Below are 18,941 nucleotides of genomic sequence, written 5' to 3'. Positions count from 1 at the left end.
GCCAGGCATGATCAAAACAGGCCCAGCAAAATCATGTTGATTGGCTGAAAAGTGCGCTTTGGAAGAATGCACTTGATGCAGTTGCAGACCTCACAATGGCCCAGGTCTCTAACCTCCCAATTGAGGATGTTCCTGCCTTGCCTACGCCTGTACAAGTGTTGGAGTTACTTCCCCTGCTCACGTCCTGCACAAATTTCCTTGACTGCAACTAAGCCCCCTACTCCGGGGTGGGTGCTGACACTTTCGCTGGCAAAAAAGTTATCAAAAAAGGCCAGAATGCCAAGCAGGCAGTTCAATCTTCTTCGAAAGTAAAGAAGAAGAAAAAAGCCCGTCAGAGGCTAACAAGTTCTCCTAGAGACTGAGCCAGGACCCCACCTCAGGATTGCTTAAAGCCTCTGACACTGACAGTTGTTGCTAATGCTCCAGCGGGGCCTCAGGATCGACTGGCATCCCTGGTACTGAAGGCGACAGCCGCTGCTCCACCAATGCTTCATTTGCCTATCCTGCTGGTGATACCCAAGCCGATATCGGAGAGTGAGATCTGGGACTTCTCCTCTCCTGAACCACCCACTTTGCCACCTCATTTTCACCACTTCCTGAGGAGACACAGATCCCGAGATAGATGCACAGGTTCACCCGACTCCCTCTTCTCAGTTGCATCCATTAGGCAGAGTCAGCCCCCTAGATTCTATGAGTAGCCGCAGGAGTGGTCCAGATCTCCAGGCTCAGAGTGGGGCAGATACTATGAATGGGATTTCCCATACAGACAGCCAAGAGATCTGGGTGAACAGAGGGAAGACCCTTACAGCCGGCACTGATACTTTCCGCAGGAGAGATCTTCAGATTGGGCACCTCCTCAGTGCCAAACCCAGCCATCGGCTACAGTGTCAAAACCTCCTGGATCCTGGGAGATTTTTGCTGCCCTCCACCAGTTACTAGAGAGCTGCACAGCCTGCTGGCTTCACACATGCCTCCACCCATCCATCAGCCAGCTAGCAGGCGCCACTTCAGGCTTCAGCCAGGCTACCTCCCCCCACTCAGACACCACAGCATCCATGGGAGGAAGTTATTGAGCAGGTCGCTCTGCCACTAGCTACAGAAAGGCTGCCACTATCAGGCACAGAAGGCTATGAGTCTGATTCCACATCACTTGCATCGCAATACCCCTCCTTGTCATCTCCAGACCTGACTGTTGGGTCTCAGGACGATATTTCATCCTCTGAAGATCTCAGGCAATTCTCAGATCAGATCATGAGGATGGCTCAATTATTGGGGTTTGCCACCCAGCAGGCTGCCCCTATAGTACAGGATCCAGTTTTTGACTCCGTCAACACAGATGCAAACAGACCTGTAGCCATACTGCTATTGCCCACACTGCGGGACATGATTAAGCAGTCATGGAAGGCTCCTTCCACCATGTCTCCCACCTCCAAGTGTTTGGAGGAGATGTATCGGGTGCAGGAGGTGGATGCTGAATTCCTATTTAACCACCCTGCCCCAAACTTGATTGTGGTCAAAACAGCTCAGGGGAAGTCCCATACAGAACACTCCTCGCTAGTGGATGAGGATGGCCGATGCCTTAACTTCCTGGGAAGGAGGATGTACTCCTCTGCTGCACTTGGCCTTAAGGTTTCCAACTACTAGGCTTCTATGTCGGGATATCAGTTGTTCCTTTGGGACAAGGCAGGGAAGATATTCAAACATCTCCCTGAAGACAAAACCCCCTTGGCTCATGTGTTGTGGAATGATGAAGCTGTCTAAGCAGCAAATAAACACCTTGAGACACCAGGTCGACTATGACACTAAACTCCTGGTATGACACTGTGGCGAAACTCATGGCTTAGGTCTCCTGGACACTCTCAGGAGGCTTGATCCCAAATAGAGGACCTCCCTTTTGATGGGCAAGGTTTATTCAACACCAAAACAGGTGAGGCGTTGGACTCAGATCAAAAAGCCAGGACCATGGTCTGTACGATGGGTTACCAACCACAGTCTGCAGCTCCGCAACACCACTGATGGTTTCAACCACCTACAGCCCCGTATCAACCTCCTGCCTTGGGTGTTCTGCAACAGTGGCAACAGCCTACTCGTTCAAAGATGCCTATTCAGCGTTGAAGTACCATTCTTTCTGCCAGAAGGGTGACGGAGGAAATAGGTGGCATCTTTGACTGACTCCCCCTTTCTCTTTATCCAGCTGCTCAGTTCCCCATCTTTGGCACTGTTCTGTCCCAATTTCTTTCGGCATGGACCAACATCACCATGGACTCCTGGGTGCTTTCCATCGCATGGTGGGGTTACAGGATCGAATTTGATTCTGTCCCCCTGCTTGGTACCGTGAGTTTCCAGGGTTGTTCTCCTCATCTGATCAGATTTGTTGCAATCCATGTTGCTGGAGTGGACAATGTCTTGGCTGACCAGCAGAGTCAGACCAACCTTCCATGAATGGGAGCTGGACAGATCAGTCTTGAGGATACTTTTTCAGTGCTAGGGCTTACTGGAGGTGGATCTCTTTGCCACTAGGGATGTACAGATTCCCCACCGTCTGTTCCAGTGGGAATCCGCGGATGGGGGGAGGTGATCCATTCCTCCCCCCCCCAAATCCTTGCAGAGTGGTTCTGCTCTAGGATTCCGCAGAGCCGAGGGCTGCTTACCTGAATCAACCAGAGCCCTTCACCAAAAATGGCGATTGGCAGGATGTCCCCATAGATTTATATGCAAAATAGTGCCGTGAATCTAAGCCATGTGTCCATAGGCTCATACGCAAGATTCACGGCTCTATTTTGCGTATTAGTCTATGGGGACATCCTGCCGATCGCCATTTAAAAAAAAAAAAGGCGATCGGCGCAGAGGCGAAGGGCTCCTGGTGCAACAAGCAGCTGTGCCGTCCCGCACAGAATCCTCCAGGAGAGAAGGTAAGTGGGGCCGATCCACCATGGATTCCTGAGGCCGGATTCCAAAGAATCCGGCCTCATTTGAATCCACAGCGGATTTCTCTAACATCCCTATTTGCCACACAGTGCAGGCTGTTTGCCAAGCTTTTTGCAGCTGACCAGGCCATGGTATGGGTTCATTGGGAGATGCTTTTGTTTTCACATGGACAGCAGTGTTGTAATACCTTTTTCCTCCATTCCTACTGATTACAAAGGTCCTGGCAAAGACTGGGACAGATGGTAGCGACTGCATACTCATAACCCCATGGTGGCCTTGTTGGCCCAGGTTTACCCTGCTGCTCAGAATGGCACAAAGTCGATACTATTGTCTCCTGTCACATCCATCCCTCCCTCCTCACCAGGAAGAACAGGAGAGTCTGGCACCCAGACCTAGTGACCCCATTGCTTGACATCATGGAAGACTGGGTGATGGAGACTGAATCGGTCCTGGTGCCAATACAGAGAATCCTCAATGCCGCTTCTAAACCTTCCACACTCCTTGCTCCAAATCCTCCAGTTTCAGAAAAGACTCAAACTATCATGTTTAAGAGTATATCTGTCTGCTGTGTCTCCTTTTTACCCTCCTGTTGAGGGATTTTCAGTTTACTTGCATCTGACAGTGAAGAGATTTCTAACGGGGATCAGGAATCTGGCACCACCTGTTCACTCCAGGATACTGAGCTGGAGCCTGTCGGTAGTGTTAAAAGCACTTTTGTCTAAGCCCTTTGAGCCACTGGTAACCACAGACCTGCACTTCCTTTCCTGGAAAATGGCATTTTTTGGTGGCCGTTACTTCTGCACATTGTACTAGCAACCTCTGAGTAGTCAGAGTAGACCAGCCTTACCTCACTTTTCACCGAGACAAGGTGGTCCTCAGACCTGACCCCTCTTCCTTGCCTAAGGTAGTGTTGGACTTTCATTTAATAAATTCTAAACAAACATTCCAAGTGTAAGAAACCTGAGCAACCGACCAGAGTGCCTACCCTTGAATTCTTTGTTCCCACATAGCCCAGCCCTGAGAAAAAGGCTGAGGGGCTGCTGAAGAGGGATGCTGTATGAAAACTGCCAAAGTAAAGCATTGGGAATCTGCACTTTGCAGGCTGGCACAAAGCAAGCTCTGACTGAGCTGCAAGGGAGCCATTACATCACATTCTTCAGGCGCGTCCCTGACCGTGACAATGAACAGCCTGACTCCCTCCTTCCATACCCTCCTAACCAGGCCCTGAAGAAAAGGCTGGGAAAATGCATGACAACTTAATTCACACTTGGCATGACAGAAAAGAAGGCAGGAGCCTAACTGTGCCACCCACTTACCGAAAAGTAGGGATGGCGGAGAATTTCTCCCCGAAACTTCAGGGGGCCGAGCGCCAACGTGTTCGGCCCCCCGAACAAGCTTCGGGGAGAAATTCTCCGCACCCCGCACCCCTCCCCGGGACGGGACTTACCTTTGCCGAATGTCCCTCCCGGCGGCAGGTCCGGCCGGCGGTTCGGCGGGTGTTCGTGCGGGGTGGGAGCGGCAGCCGGTCTTTCGACCGGCTGCCGCCGCCGCCATTCCAATAGAAGAAAAAAAAACAAAAACGCTATTTGCGTTGCCCTTATTTTCGCCGTAGTCTACGTAAATCTTTACGTAGACTACAGCGACCAAATAAGGAACGCGAATGGCAGCTCCCTATGGGGGCCGCCATTAGCGTACGCGCTTTTTTTTTTTTTTAAAGTCACCCGTGATAGGCTACGTGACGATTAACGTAGCCTATCACGGCTGACTTTGCAGATCTAGCCGTGATAGGCTACGTTAATCGTCACGTAGCCTATCACGGGGGCGTTTTTTTTTTTAAAAAAAAAAAACTTTGGAGTTCGTGGCCGGGCGAGGCGGGAAGCCTCCTCCCCGGCCTGAATTTCGGCCGGGCGAGGCGGGAAGCCTCCCCCCCGGCCTGAATTTTGGCCGGGCGAGGCGGGAAGCCTCCCCCCCGGCCTGAACTTCGCGGGGGGAGCAGCGAAGCATCTCCCCCCCACCGCGAACAAGCTTCGACGACAGGTAAGTGACTTTTGTCCACCCCTACCGAAAAGCAGCAGGGCAAGCAGGGGTGAGCTACCTCCTAGCCTTTTGAAGAAAACAGCAACAACAACACTCCCCTCAGCTGAGCTGAGCAAAAGGGCTGTCTTCTCAGGCATCTGAGGAGTGAGAAGAGGCAGGAGGCCCAAAACTGCTTTCCCCCTCCACTACCCTCAGCCCACCCATGTGAGGAAAACCTTTAAGGAAGTTGAGGGTGGGGATGGGGAAAACAAGTGACTACATAAAAATAAAAAACCAGAAAATTAAAGTTAAAAAGCTGCAAGCACTAATTGATGGGCTGAAGAAAGCCCACACAGACCCAACTTCCTAATCACGAGGTAGAGCTGGTCTGGGAAATTGGGACTCCTCCAGCAGCAGAGGAGTTAGAGTTGCAAGCTGGCCCTGCCTCCTGCAGAGGGGAGGGGCAACCCGAAGGATTTTTGAATGCCTTCCTTACTCTACCAGAGAACTGAGCTTTCACAGGCAGAGCTCACTGAGAGGGGCTGTCAGCTCTTTTCTCTGCCTTTAGAAGCTGAGTACCAGGCAAAACGTCAATGAGGAAAATTCTCACACGTCATTGCATCTCATCCTGGTACAAGCGACACCACTAGAATTTCCACCTGTCATGCATCTGATAAACCGCAGGAGCTCTGTCAGACAAGATATGGCAATCCTATTCTCTCTGTAAATAAAAAGATATTCTGAGCAATCAGACTGAAAATCTAGCAAGTTCAGGAAGCTGTTTTTCATTTATTTAACTCTGCATTAAAATAATTGCTTTCACCACAAAGGGCTCATATCCATAACAATAAATGAGGTGTCACTAGTAAGCAAAAATGCAGCTAATTTCAGACTTTGCTATAGCTCATGCTATATCAGAATAAATAAGAGAGAATGAAGTCGAATGTTCACAACTTGAAGTGCATTTATTGTAACAACTACGTTTGTTGCAGGCACTTGACCAGCAAAAGCAAGCCTACAAATACCACTGCTGCCCCCTTTCCTTCCATCCAAGGCCCAAGTAACTTACCCTGGTCAGGATAGGGGAAGGCAGCAGATACTCTCCAGGGGAGTGTGTTTTCCCACCAGGGATGAGATTATACCTATTTGCAAAATTTTTACTGTGGATTATGAGAGAGGTCTTCCCAGACCCATCCACAGGGAGGAAAGATGTTTAGCAGAGCCTTGGGGCCCACCCTGCTCTGTCCCAGATATATTGCTAGCCCCTTGAAGGCAAGGAACATGGAAGCGGAGGAGATGGAGTGAGCTTTGTGAGAATCCTCCAAGTTTTTGGTTCCTGTTTAAACAGAACACTCGCAAAAAGTTTGACCAAGCCCTTGATTTCAATGCAAAGATTTTATCCCTTTTGGGGTGAGCAGCAAAATGCTCATGCATTCCTACTTAAAACTGAAACTTCTTCCAAAACCAAATACAGAATTGAGAACACTTACAAAGCAAATCAGTGCCGAAATGATGCTGAGTGACATGTTCAAAAATTGATGTTAAAATAGGCAACAACGCGACTGTCGTGTAGTTGATATTCTGTGAGACCCCTTTAATTTGTGTTCGGGAATGGGTAAATTTGCCCAGTTTAAGATTTTCTGATGTCTTCTCCAGATCTTCAGCTGCATTTTCAAAGAAGTCACGCAATCCTGCTTTAACCAGCTCTGAACCAGACTTCATGACGGTTCTACAAGACAATTTTTAAAATGTCACTTGAAAATCAAATGGGTATAGCTGCTATACGCTGACATTGTAAATTGAGTCTTACCCAATTAACATCTGTTTTTTAGCATTTTGGTGTCTACATTAGCCACATGTACACCAGTATTTACAACTGGGGGGAAATCTTTAAATTCTCAAACTGTATACAATAAATTGCTGAAAAGTGCAATTTCAAATTCAGATTTGTGATATTAAAACTTAAGATTGAATGTTTAGATTTTGCCCAGATGTTGTGATTAATCCACTGTCCACAATCAGCTTTTTGGTATCACAATAATTGACACACAGAAGCCCAGCAGAAACTGTGGAAGGTTAGGGCCTAGCTCTCATTGTGGTGGTAAGCCTATGCCTAGGCTGTACCCTTTCATGCTGCAGGTGGGAGGCTCACATGACTGAATATTCCTCCATAGAATATAAACCCTCCCTATAAAACCTGATGGTAGAAAGGAGGTTTCAGGCCTAGCCCACTCCTTATATGTAGCTCAAAAAATCTTTGAAAAAATTGCTTTAAATAATATCTTATTTACGGGTAAGAATGGAACACAGGAGTAAATCAGAAAACTTACCTTGTATCTAGTGTCTGAGCTAAGATATGTAGGCAGCTAACCATTGTAGTAGCATCACTACCTATGAAAAATTAAGGGGAACAGTATGTGTTGCTCTTTTAAAACCTCTTTAACACAAGAAAATATAAAAATCAGGATATCTAGGAAATTTATTTATGCTGGGGAGACCTAATATCTTATTCTGCTAATGAAAGTTGGAATTATTATTTTCTTCTTTTTTTTCTCCCTAATAATTAGGTTAACTGACAGCATGCAGACTCTGCTCCAAAATCTGCTATTTCTGCTTGCCTTTTAGATATCCTTCCCATCCAGAATTTACTTTGATTTCTTTATTTCAAGAGTTGCCAATACAGAAATTTTCTAGAATGTCCAGGGGAACAAAAGAAGCCACAAGATTATAAGATGTGCAGGACCAGAGGATGCACAGCCCACGAGACTCTCCTTCCTAACCACTCCAACTAGTGGTCCAACTGTCAGAAGGAGAGAAGGGGATTGGATTTTAGCCATACAACTTCTCAGCTCTGGGCTTTCCCAGGCTTTAGAAGTCCTTCCTTGGCATCTTCTTCTGCCACTTCAAGGTGGCTCTCCCATTTCCTATTCTTCCCTCTCCTTCATACTTGTGATAGGCTCCCTCTCATTGGTCATAGTCTCAGTTCCTTGCTGAAGAAGCATTTTGGACAACAATGCTAGTAACCATGTGCTCCCATCCTCTAGGGTTGGCTGTCAGGAAGACGTAGCTCTCTATTGTGTCCACAGCTTTTTCCAGTGTTCATCTCTCAACTTCATCACCCATCTCCTTCATCCTTTCTCCCACCCATGGACTCTGTTCTTGCATCCTAGGACTTCGGTGAGATGAGGGTAACTCCCACCTCAAGATCAAAAAATAAAGACTTCATAGGAGAATTGGTTCTTGATTCATTTTTTGCATAATTTATTCTATACTTTCATTACGACACCATCTTCAGTTGTTGACAACTGTGAAATGATCTTCTAGAAAGACTTGTTGTGACTAGTGCTGTGCCAAAGATTTCTCCCACATTTTTTTCAACTATTCTCATTCAATTGGATGGAAAAGAAATTGCTTTCGAAAACAAATTTGAAGGAGGAGAAATTTTGGAGAAATTCTCATGGTTGGGTTTGGGGTTCTTGTGCTGACCTTACTTATGAGGTGGCTGAGGAGTATGCATGCGTGTCCACAGAGATAATTGTGCAATTATCTCTGTGGCAGCCTGTAGCCTCCTTGGCTTCCTGCACTTCAGTTAAAGCCATCATGAGGCAATTCCTCTCATGAGGCTTTTTCAGTTCAGAAAGTGCAGGTGGCCTGGGAGGCTGCAGAACAATGGAAAGATGCATAATAGAGAGAGAAAACATGCACAGCACCCTCGGCCACTTCACAGTGATTAGGTAAGATCAAAAATACCACCAAAAGACACTCAAAATACTGCCTCAAAATAGTGGAAGCATCACCACAGTTGATGCTGTTGCCACCTACAGAAGCAGTGCAGTAAACCAAAAACACTTAGGAAAAAAGAAATAAGCTGTGCTACAACCCCTGCCAATAGTGAGCCCTATCTGTGAGAAACTATAGGAGAATTTCTCCTCCCCTAGGAGAAATTCTGTGAAATTGTCCCCCCAATTTCTCTGCCCACAAATAGGCTGGAGAATTTTGAGAGGCCATTTGTGCACAGCCTTAGTTGTGACAGCAAATTTCATTTCATTTCTATACCACCCAATAGCTGAAGCTCTCTCCGCCTCAAATAAGTGCATAAAATATGGTATATCAACTGCTGACTCACTGCAACACTGCAAAGCATTGTGTTATCGCCAAGGCTGCAGGGATGTTGCAACGATCTTACAGGAAGGTCCTGTGAGCAAAATTTGAGGATACTGTACATTTGATAGCCCAACTGCCTTTTCCACAGTAACTGGAAAAAACATTTCAGGGGATATTTGTACTTTACAGGACCCAAGAATGCTAAACTGCACAGAACTGGAACACACAAGTGTAAATAATATAATATTATAATGGAAGCGGACAAAAATAATGTGTATACAAAAAGGACCACAGTAAGTAACAGCACAATACAAGGAACAAAATTGTAAAATTGTAGATGAAACTGGCTTAATGCTACGAAAACGAACAGTAATGAATTGCAGCTGGAAGAACTGTGCTGTAGAAGTTGTGGCCTTCGGTTTTTACAGGAATCTGGATGTACTCCTGTTTCACAATAGGCTTCCTCAAAAGTAAAAATCATACAAGCTGAAAATAGACATCACATATTCATATCAGTTCCATGTGCACTGTAAATAATATAATCGTCCCCATTTGAGGGTGAACATCAATACATAAAGGTGCTGCAATCTGGATGGACCTAACAGTCATAATAAACTCACCACCATGGCCAAGATAAAGGTTAAATGAACGCTATGTATCTAGGCTGTATTATCAAGCTAACAATTCTTTGCTTTGGGCAATATGTGGTGGCTCTATTTTTGTCTGAATCCTAGTGTAAAATCGATACATTCCAATGCAAAATTGTGCACACTCTCTGTACTATTAATATGGGTTTGTGCATTGTTTACCTGAGCTGTTTGAATTCTGAGTTATTTAGGATAAACATGTACAATTTCAGCAATAATTTTTACATTTTGCATTTTGTATTAATTTTTTTTAAATCACTGTATCTCTCAGTTGTGATCTTGTGTTGGCAATCCTTTTTGTCATTGAATAATTGAGTAGGTATGTCCTTAAGAGAATATTGCATCTCTTTAGTATATATGCCTTTAAGACAACTGCATATATTGTAAGGGCTGGGTTACCACACCTGCCTAAACTCACTGCCATAGAAGCCTCTTTACCTTGGTTGCATCTGGGAAGCGAGGTTTGAATATTTGTTTATATTTTTCTAACTGTTAAATATTTTTGTTCAATTTCATATGGTGTTAAGCTATTTTTGTTTTTTAGTAAGAATTCTTTGGAAGAACTGGGTGGTAGTTGGATGTGAGAAACAATGTTTTAGTTGGTTATAGAGAGTATCTCACCCCCACATCTTTATCTTGGCCATGGTGGTGAGTTTATTATGACTGTTAGGTCCATCCAGATTGCAACACCTTTATGTATTGATGTGCACCCTCAAATAGGGACAATTATATTATTTACAGTGCACATGGAACTGATATGAATATGTGATGCCTTTATTTTCAGCTTGTATGATCTTTACTTCTGAGGAAGCCTGTTGCGAAACAGGAGTACATCTGGATTCCTGTAAAAACCGAAGGCCACAACTTCTACAGCACAGTTCTTCCAGTTGCAATTAATTACTGTTCATTTCTGTAGCATTTAGCCAGTTTCATCTACAATTTTACAATTCTGTTCCTTGTATTATGCTGTTACATACTGTGGTCCTTTTTGTATACACATTGTTTTTGTCCCCTGCCATTATAATATTATATTATTTACACTCGTGTGTTCCAGTTGTGTGCAGTTTAGCATTCTTGGGTTCTGTTTTGTTATAACAGGTGCCCTTTGTACTTGATAATTGAACTTCATTCACACAGATGATAGGTTAAACAGTTTTTGCAGTAACTTGGGTTATGCAAAGATTTAAAGTTTTTTTAATTTTTCAAGAAAATGTTTTAATGATTAAATTTCTGTGTTACAGTCCAGTCCCATGGTCCCACTTTAGCACTGTAGTCTAGGTGTTACCATAGCAGCATCTTGTACTTAACTACAGAAGTAAAAATGTTCTGTTCTTCCTGTTTGCTTAAGACTACAATCCTATAAACAGTTGACTGGGAATAAGTGCCACTGAAATCAGTGGAGCTTATTTCTGAGTAGACATATATAGGATTGTGCTGTAAAGGTATTACTGATAACAAAATCAGCAGGAAACAATAAGGAAGATATTGCTATAGAAGCAAGAAATGGGAATGGTAGAAGATTTTGCAAGATGAGCCACGAAAGTACATAGGTGTATGATATGAGCAGGAGATGAAAGGGAAATAGAAAGGGACAGTTTGGGGGATTCTTAAAAACACACTAGCTAAAGTTAGTCCACATTTTCCCACAAACTCAGAGATCCAGACAATCCATATACACTTGAACACATTAAAATGGCATGCATTTATAACTAAATCAATATTTTTCTTAACTTACCAAAAAGTGAAATCCTATGTCTAACAAGAGCAGCAAGTTTGCAGAAAAGGCTAAAGCAGAAAAGAATGCAAAACAGTAGGAAAAATACACAGAGATTAAAGTTCTGTTAAGATAATAAATTAATATAATAGAGAGGAACTGTGAGAATGGTAGATGTGAAACAAAGATACAAAGTATACTTTGAATTGAACAGTGAGTCTGATAGTAACTGCATTTAGAAATAAACATGTATATGTTTTAACATCCAGAAAAAAAACCTGAACATGATCCTAAAGACATAATTATTTCCTTCATGCCCACTATATTTTACATAACCAAATAATTCTGTAGTGTAATCATTGTTTCTTTTTTTAAGATATCAAAAAATTGGGTTGAAAAATTATATGATTATAATTGAGCTAATATTTTATAGATATGGACCACAAATAAGTGTTTTGCTCTGTTAAAACATTTGTAAATAAAATTAAAACAAACACCGGGGAAAGAAATAGTCCATAAACTTGCTATTTCATTATTTCTATGCTTAGAAACCAAATAGTGAGCACAAAATAATGAAAATGGGAATATAAACTCATCAGAAGACAATGGAAAGAAATGTTGAGTTGACTGATGAGGTTTTTTCTTCTCATGGAAAGGAGAGCTTCCTTTGTTGGCTGACTTCTCCCATCCATTTCAAGAAGACAGGACTTCCAGAGAATTCTGAAATCTCTGCTAGGAGGGGGAACCCTCTCAGTTTGGAAGCTTCCACAGATGAGGAACAAAAAATCAACTAACCAGAAAAACTACCTTAGAACTTAATATTGCTTCAACTTCAGTAACTCCAACAAGACAGGAGGTCGTCCCAATTGCAGACTAAGTGCATGCCCTGCTTGAGGTGGGTCAAGATGGGCTGTCTTTTCATGACCAGAAAGTACCTTCATGAGAAGTCCAATGTCATGCAAGGACATACTTCAAAGGGATGCAAAGTAGAACCCATCCCCTAATGGGAGCTAACTGCTATACTCCCTACACCACCTGCAGCAGGACCCTTTACCCAAACGATGCTTCAACACAGCTGAAGGTTTCTATCCAGTAGTGCCAGATGAAGGTAGATGGAGTGCTCTATATATCTGCTCTTCAGATATGAGGTTATGGTGCACTGGTATTCAGTGTGGCTAAGATGGCTGCCCCTCTCCCTTAGTTTGCCAAAATCCCTTTTGGTGGCTTGGTGATATACAGTCTTTAATCCATGTACACAGGGCTTGAACTGAAAATCTTTTCCCCAAAAGGAAACATAGAAGGAAACAAACAAGGAATAAAAGAAATAATACCCACTGTTTGCTGTAAATACACATTGAGTACTCTACATGTACCCAAGGTGAGCCCCCTCTCTTTGAGTGAAATGATTTAAAGAAAAATAGGGGAGAACCAGTTCCTGACTGTGACCTATGGAACATGGAATACATTTTAGGAGTAGATAAAGGTATTTTGTTAGCTTTCCCAGGAACTATGATACTGAAGGGCAGGACACATCCTCTAAATCAGAGGTGGGGAACCTATGGCCCACAAGATAATGTTAGACTCCAACTCCCATCAGCACCAGCCAGCATGGCCAATTGTCAGGGATGTTGGGAGTAGTAGTCCAGCAATATCTGGAAGGCCACAGGTTCCCCACCCTTGCTCTAAAGTAGGGATGTGCGGATTCCCCACCGTCCGTTCCACGGGGGCGGGGGAGGCAATCCGTTCCTCCCCCCCCCCAGAATCCTTGTGGAGTGCCTCCGCTCTGCAAGGATTCCGCAGAGCTGAGGGCCGCTTACCTGAATCAAATGGAGCCCTTCACCTCCGCGCCGATTGCCATTTTAAAAAAAATGGTGATCGGCAGGATGTGCCCATAGACTTATACGCAAAATAGAGCTGTAAATCTTGTGTACAAGCCTATGGACACATAGACTTATATGCAAGATTCACGACTCTATTTTGTGTATAAGTCTATGGGGACATACCGCTGATCGCCATTTAAAAAAACAGAAGGCGATCGGCACAGAGGCGAAGGGCTCCCAGTGCAACAAGCAGTCGTGCCGTCCTGCACGGAATCCTCCAGGAGGGGAGGTAAGTGGGGCCGATCCGCTGTGGATTCCTGAGGCCAGATTCCAAAGAATCTGGCCTCATTTGAATCCGAAGCAGATTTCTCTAACATCCCTACTCTAAAGTCTAGTCACTAAAATAATAGTAGGTGGAATGTAACCGCACGTAGAACAGGCATGCTTACAGTGATCCCTCACTGTCCCCTTGGTGTTAGAACTAGAAAGAAAACACCAGACATCAGTCTTCAAATTCCCACCCATCTAATTGGCTAAGCCAATAAGCTAGGGATGGGAGCAATGCCAAGAAAAACAACAACCCATACCTCAGAGAGCAGTGAAAGCCCTGCTCCCTTATGTTGGGGAAGGACAACATTTGAGAGAGCTCGCTCTTCCTGCAGAAGTTCCAGAAGCCTCTGGAACTCCTGCTTCCTTGAAATGGATGTGAGGAGTCACCTACTGAAGGATGTCCTCCTTCCATGAGCAAAACAAAATGAGCAATAAACAGTATGGCATTCTAAAGAATAAATCTTATAAGGCAAACTTGATTAGCATTTTAATTGACTCACAAACAGAAAGTGTGCATGAGAAATTAAAAGCAACATATTTGCATCTTAGAAAAGTATTTGATATTATGTCCTTCAATACCAAATATTAAATTAAATAAATAAAATAAAATAAAAATGTCTTGCATGAAAGAACATTATATGTAAATTGGACACTAGATAAAAAATATACACAAAGTCAGTGAAAGTCAATTGTACTGAAAAGACTTATTTAATATCTTAATTATTTATATGGAATACATTACAGTTGAAAGATACAGTAGGGAGACTTGTGAGTAGTAATCTGGCTAGAGGAATAAAGAAAAGAAAAATATATGGGCCACAATCCGTAAAATTATGTTTACAAAAACAAATGTTTCGTAAGTGGCACTAGCAGTCCAATTTTCATCTCTGTAGTTAATAATTAAAAGAATAAGAACCTAAGACAAGCGTTACTGGATCAGACCAAAGGCCTATCTAGTTCACCATTCTGTTCCCACAGTGGCCAACCAGACACCTATGTCCACTCATGTCCACAAGTCTCCAACTCATCTTCCCCAGCAACCGGCACACAGAGGCAAACTGCCTCTGATGCTGGAGGCAGTATATAGCCCTCATGACTAGTAGCCATTGATAGCCTTATTATCCAGTGTGACTAGATGCCCAGGAGCTACAATACAACACTTGATGTCCTGAATAGTATGGGCCATGGACAAACTGAATGGGCTATGAGGTCAAAAGTTGGCTGCAGCCCCCACTACTTTGAAAAAAAGAAGAACCTTTGGAAAAAAAACACCCAGAAAGAATAACTTGAGATAGGAAAAGAAACATGGGAATCAATAATACAGAGAAAGATAGAATCTAGAAATGGGTCCAACTTTTCTTTCAAGGGGTCTGGCTAAAAGTGAGTCCTAAAGGAGAAAGGTAGGATATAAATGTAAAAATCATTATAAGTATTGATTTTGATACTAGATGTCCAGAATGGGATTTTGATCATTACCCTGGAAAGACTGCTGAAAGCTAAAATATACACATGATCAATCAATCGAATCATTAGATTGGTTTGAATTAGGGCGGAGAACCTTTTCCCCATGAACAGCCATTGACCCACAGGATAAGACAGTGGGGGCTGCAGCTGATGGTAAGTGAAGCCAGAGTCAGTGGTGGGCAGAGCCAGAGCCCAAAGTGGGCAGAGTGAACAGCACTACAGGATTGCATAGATCTCTCTCTCACCCACCCACCCCATCCCTTCTCTACCTCTCATTCACACGCACAAAGCAGAAGATGAAGCAATTTCCAAAGGGGTGAGAGCAAGAATGGGCCCACATCTTTTGAAGAGCCAGATGATTCTGATTGCCATATGAAATTAAGCCAAAGGATGCCTGAGTCCCTTGAGCTACAGCTTCCCTATGCTAGGTTTAGAGGATTGTCTGAGCCAAGCCTATGTATGACCACTCAATGAATAATAATATATAAAAATACAGAATATTGTCAACCTATATAATAAGTGATATAATCTTACTTATTCAAATCCATAATCTGCTAAACTAATATGAGAATTATAGTTTACCTGAAATATTAATTCTGGGTAGACAAAATGTTTTGTTTTGAAATAAAGTCCTCCGTTAATTTGTACATGCATGGATTTTCTTGATATGAATGCATTGACTAGAATCATATGGATAAGAAACAAACATTTTCAAAGATGCTACTTTCTTCATTATAACATTAAATTTACAATGTCATAGAATTTATCTTCTTTTGCTACATACCTTGCTACCATTTCTTTTTCTTTATTTGAAGCGTATCCACTACTGCTGAGTGGCTTAGTTGGGGACGAGAGGAAGTACAGGCAATGATTGGTAAAGTACTGGTCAACTAATGGTAGCAGAACCTAGAGAATAAGATAACAATGTATATAAACTACGAGGATGACCATGAAACACAAATAGTGTGTGTGTCAGAGGGAGGTTATGCAGATTGGGATAGCAGTTTCTCCAGGTTCACTGCTGGATCTGGAAAAGCCCCTGCTAGCCTCCCATTCTCACCAATAGAAGCAGATTGGCCCTTTTGTCGCTAGTGTCAAAGGCAACAGACAAGGAAAGGCTTTACGGGGTGGACCTGGGTCTTCCTGCCTTGGTTCTGTATGAGCAGCAGATGCAAAGGAAGGGGCCAGTTCCAGAGTGGAGTAGGGGATGCGAATGCTGTGATAACAATGGCAAAATAAAAGGAACAGAGGGCTCCTCGCCACAGTACAACCTGACTTCTCCAGCCCAGCATGTAATTATTTGCCAATGAAGTCAATGAAGCCTATTCATGTCTATGGCAGGAAGTAAGCTGCTGTTCTCCAGGACACCACTGTGACCATCAGTGTCAAGAGGAGCAAGTTTTATCTTTACCCTACCTGAGTCCCTGAATTCTTTCTTCCATGGAAGTGAAGAGGAGCCAACCAGTTATATAAGTCAAACTAAATGGGATATAATTGTGGACACAGTTAAGGGTGAGAGAAAAGTCACCTCCACAAACACTGGAGTCATCTGTGTTAAGAGTGTGAAGCGCAGATTTCTTCCCCTCGACAATGGCCCTAAATATAGCACATTTACTCTCTTCCTACCCTATACGAGGGGCGTCATTATGCTGAGGCTTTTAAATAAGTTCTAGAGGGTTTTTTTTTTTAAGCTAGAAAAAGCCCTCAGCTACCTCACCTCATAAAGTTAATGTAAGTATGTGCAATCCTTACAAACCCCCCACAGCCTCTTAAATTCTTCTGAAGTACCACCTCTCTGAAAGGAGCAACTTGGCTTAAGGAATTCTCTCTACATGCCCCCCACCCCGCATTTCCAATCACCATTCTTCTTTTCTTCTTCCCTCACCTGTCCTATTCTTTCTCTCTCTTTACCCAGGGCATATCTTGAGGAATTCTTAAAGAGAATTCTCTTCCATGGGCAAGAGAAGTTCTGAACTGTATTTGACTTTATACAAACAGACAAGAGGGTTGGTTTTTCTCCTTCTCCTCACTCAAGTCATTGAGAAAAGTGGGTTGACATGGTTGCAGAGAAACAAATCTGGGGCTGTTTTGTTTGTCAGTTGCCATTATCCCGCAATAGGAAGGGCCTGTAGCTCAGAGCACATGCTTGGCATGCAGAAGGTCCCAGGTTCAATCCCCAGCATCTCCAGGTAGGACTAGGAAACAATCCTGCCTGAAACCCTGGAGAGCCACTGCTGCCAGTCAGTGCCAACAATACTGTGCTAGATGGACCCAGGGTCTGACTCAGTACAAGGCAGCTTCCTATGTTCCTATGAGCAGAAAGCTTTAATAAAAAATAGGAGTTTTTGGTTTGTTTTTTAAGTGGAGGGGAGATAAATACTGCTCATTTGTGCAATCCTATGTATGCCTACTCAGAAGCCCCATTATGTTTAATGAGGCTTACACTCAAGAAAGTGTGCATAGGTTTCCAGCACAAGTTACTTTTGCAGGGAGGTTTGCACCTTGATGTTCTACTCAAAAATAAGTCCTGAGTTGTTTAATGCCTATCCAGTTCCAGCTAATGAATTGACTACCCTTTCAGCTCAGTCCTATGCATGTTTTGTCATTTGTGGGTGGTGGTGGTTTTGCATGAACCCTATCTTCAGTGGTGAGGAAAAGGCACTCAATACATGCTCAGAGTTTCTCCATAACTTAGCCCTAGGTTTGAAAACAGACTCACTGAGTTTTGAAAACAGACTCATTGGCTGAGTCCTGGTGAAGTCTTGGCACAAATGAAGTTATGGGGAGGAAGATACAATGAGAGCTTGTGCATAACAAGGAGGAGGTAGAGAAGAGTTGCACAAAACAAAACATCTGTTTTTATGAAGAGTTGCTGGAGGATGGTAGGATGAGGAGGGATGGCTGCATGGAGGGGAATAGAATTGTTAGGGGGAGAATGTAAGTGCTCAGTGGTGAAAGAAAAGCATTCTGCATATGCTCAGAGGCACTCTCTATTTAAGAAAGTAAGAAGAGCCATGCTGCATCAGACCAAGGTCCATCTAGTCCAGCATTCTATTCACACAGTGGCCAACCCACAAGCAGGACATGAGTGCAATAGCACCTTCCCACCCATGTTCCCCTGCTGCTAACACTGGTGAAATGTAAATAAATTGTAGTCATTCTAAATTTGCAGGCATGTATATCCTTCAGAAACTTTGCAGGTTTCTTGCCTGGGGGACGCCTGTAATGACTGTGCATTTTCATACAAATCTACCCAAAAAATATTGGGGAAGGGGCAAATGGAAGGGACAGAAAATCACTCCCTCCTCCAAAGTGGAGAACTCCCCTTCCACATGAACTGCTGCACCTATCCTTCAGAAACTTTGCTGGTTTCGTACTTAGGGACACCTCTAGGCTGTCTGTAATTTTCAGAACAATGGTCCACAAGGAACATAGAGAGAGAAATATGTCCTCTTTTGGAGACCTCAAAATGTCAAGGCTACCCTTGCACAAAACTTGTGACTATCATTCTGAAATTTGGTAGGTATCATCTCCTCCGATGGGGCAATGAATCCTGACATTTTTATCCAGTTCTTCCAAGGAATAACAATGTTATTGGCAGTTCTCTTTAAAAGAAAATCAAAATATGAACTCTGCACCTTTTTTTTTAACGACATTAGGCAGGTGTAATCCCCTTCTAGGGGGCTAGTATTCCTGAAATTACCATCCAGTTCTGACTAAGAGAAAAAAGTTACAGTTTTGTTCTAATTTCCCATGGTAGTCAACAGGAAGCATAAAGACTTGTTTTTCCAAACCTTGACTCAGGTTTGGTGCTGAGCTGAAGTGGACTGACTACAAACTGGCCCGAGCAAAAGCGGGATGATTTCCAAAATGCTGAATCGGGGTCTGAGTTGAAGGGGGGGAGGTCAGTGCACACTT

General features: G+C 43.5%; 1 protein-coding gene across 1 annotated transcript in view; it reads right to left on the bottom strand.

Moving 5' to 3' along the window:
* RYR3 (ryanodine receptor 3) overlaps positions 1-18,941 on the bottom strand; it is a 593,263-nt gene that overhangs the window by 149,818 nt on the left and 424,504 nt on the right. Inside the window, exons 61-64 of the mRNA XM_084844796.1 lie at positions 15,808-15,929; positions 11,431-11,480; positions 7,275-7,335; positions 6,435-6,673 (exon numbers count right to left, since the gene is read on the bottom strand). Of these exons, the coding sequence (XP_084700922.1) occupies positions 6,435-6,673; positions 7,275-7,335; positions 11,431-11,480; positions 15,808-15,929 (472 nt within the window). The remainder of the gene's footprint in view (positions 1-6,434; positions 6,674-7,274; positions 7,336-11,430; positions 11,481-15,807; positions 15,930-18,941) is intronic.

The sequence above is a fragment of the Heloderma suspectum genome, chromosome 1, assembly GCF_057233095.1.
Source record: "Heloderma suspectum isolate Gila_16-S chromosome 1, 16-S_ref, whole genome shotgun sequence".
NCBI classification, from domain to species: Eukaryota; Metazoa; Chordata; class Lepidosauria; order Squamata; family Helodermatidae; genus Heloderma; species Heloderma suspectum.
The sequence above is the reverse complement of the archived record's forward strand: the minus strand, read 5'-3'. Positions and strand labels throughout refer to the sequence as shown.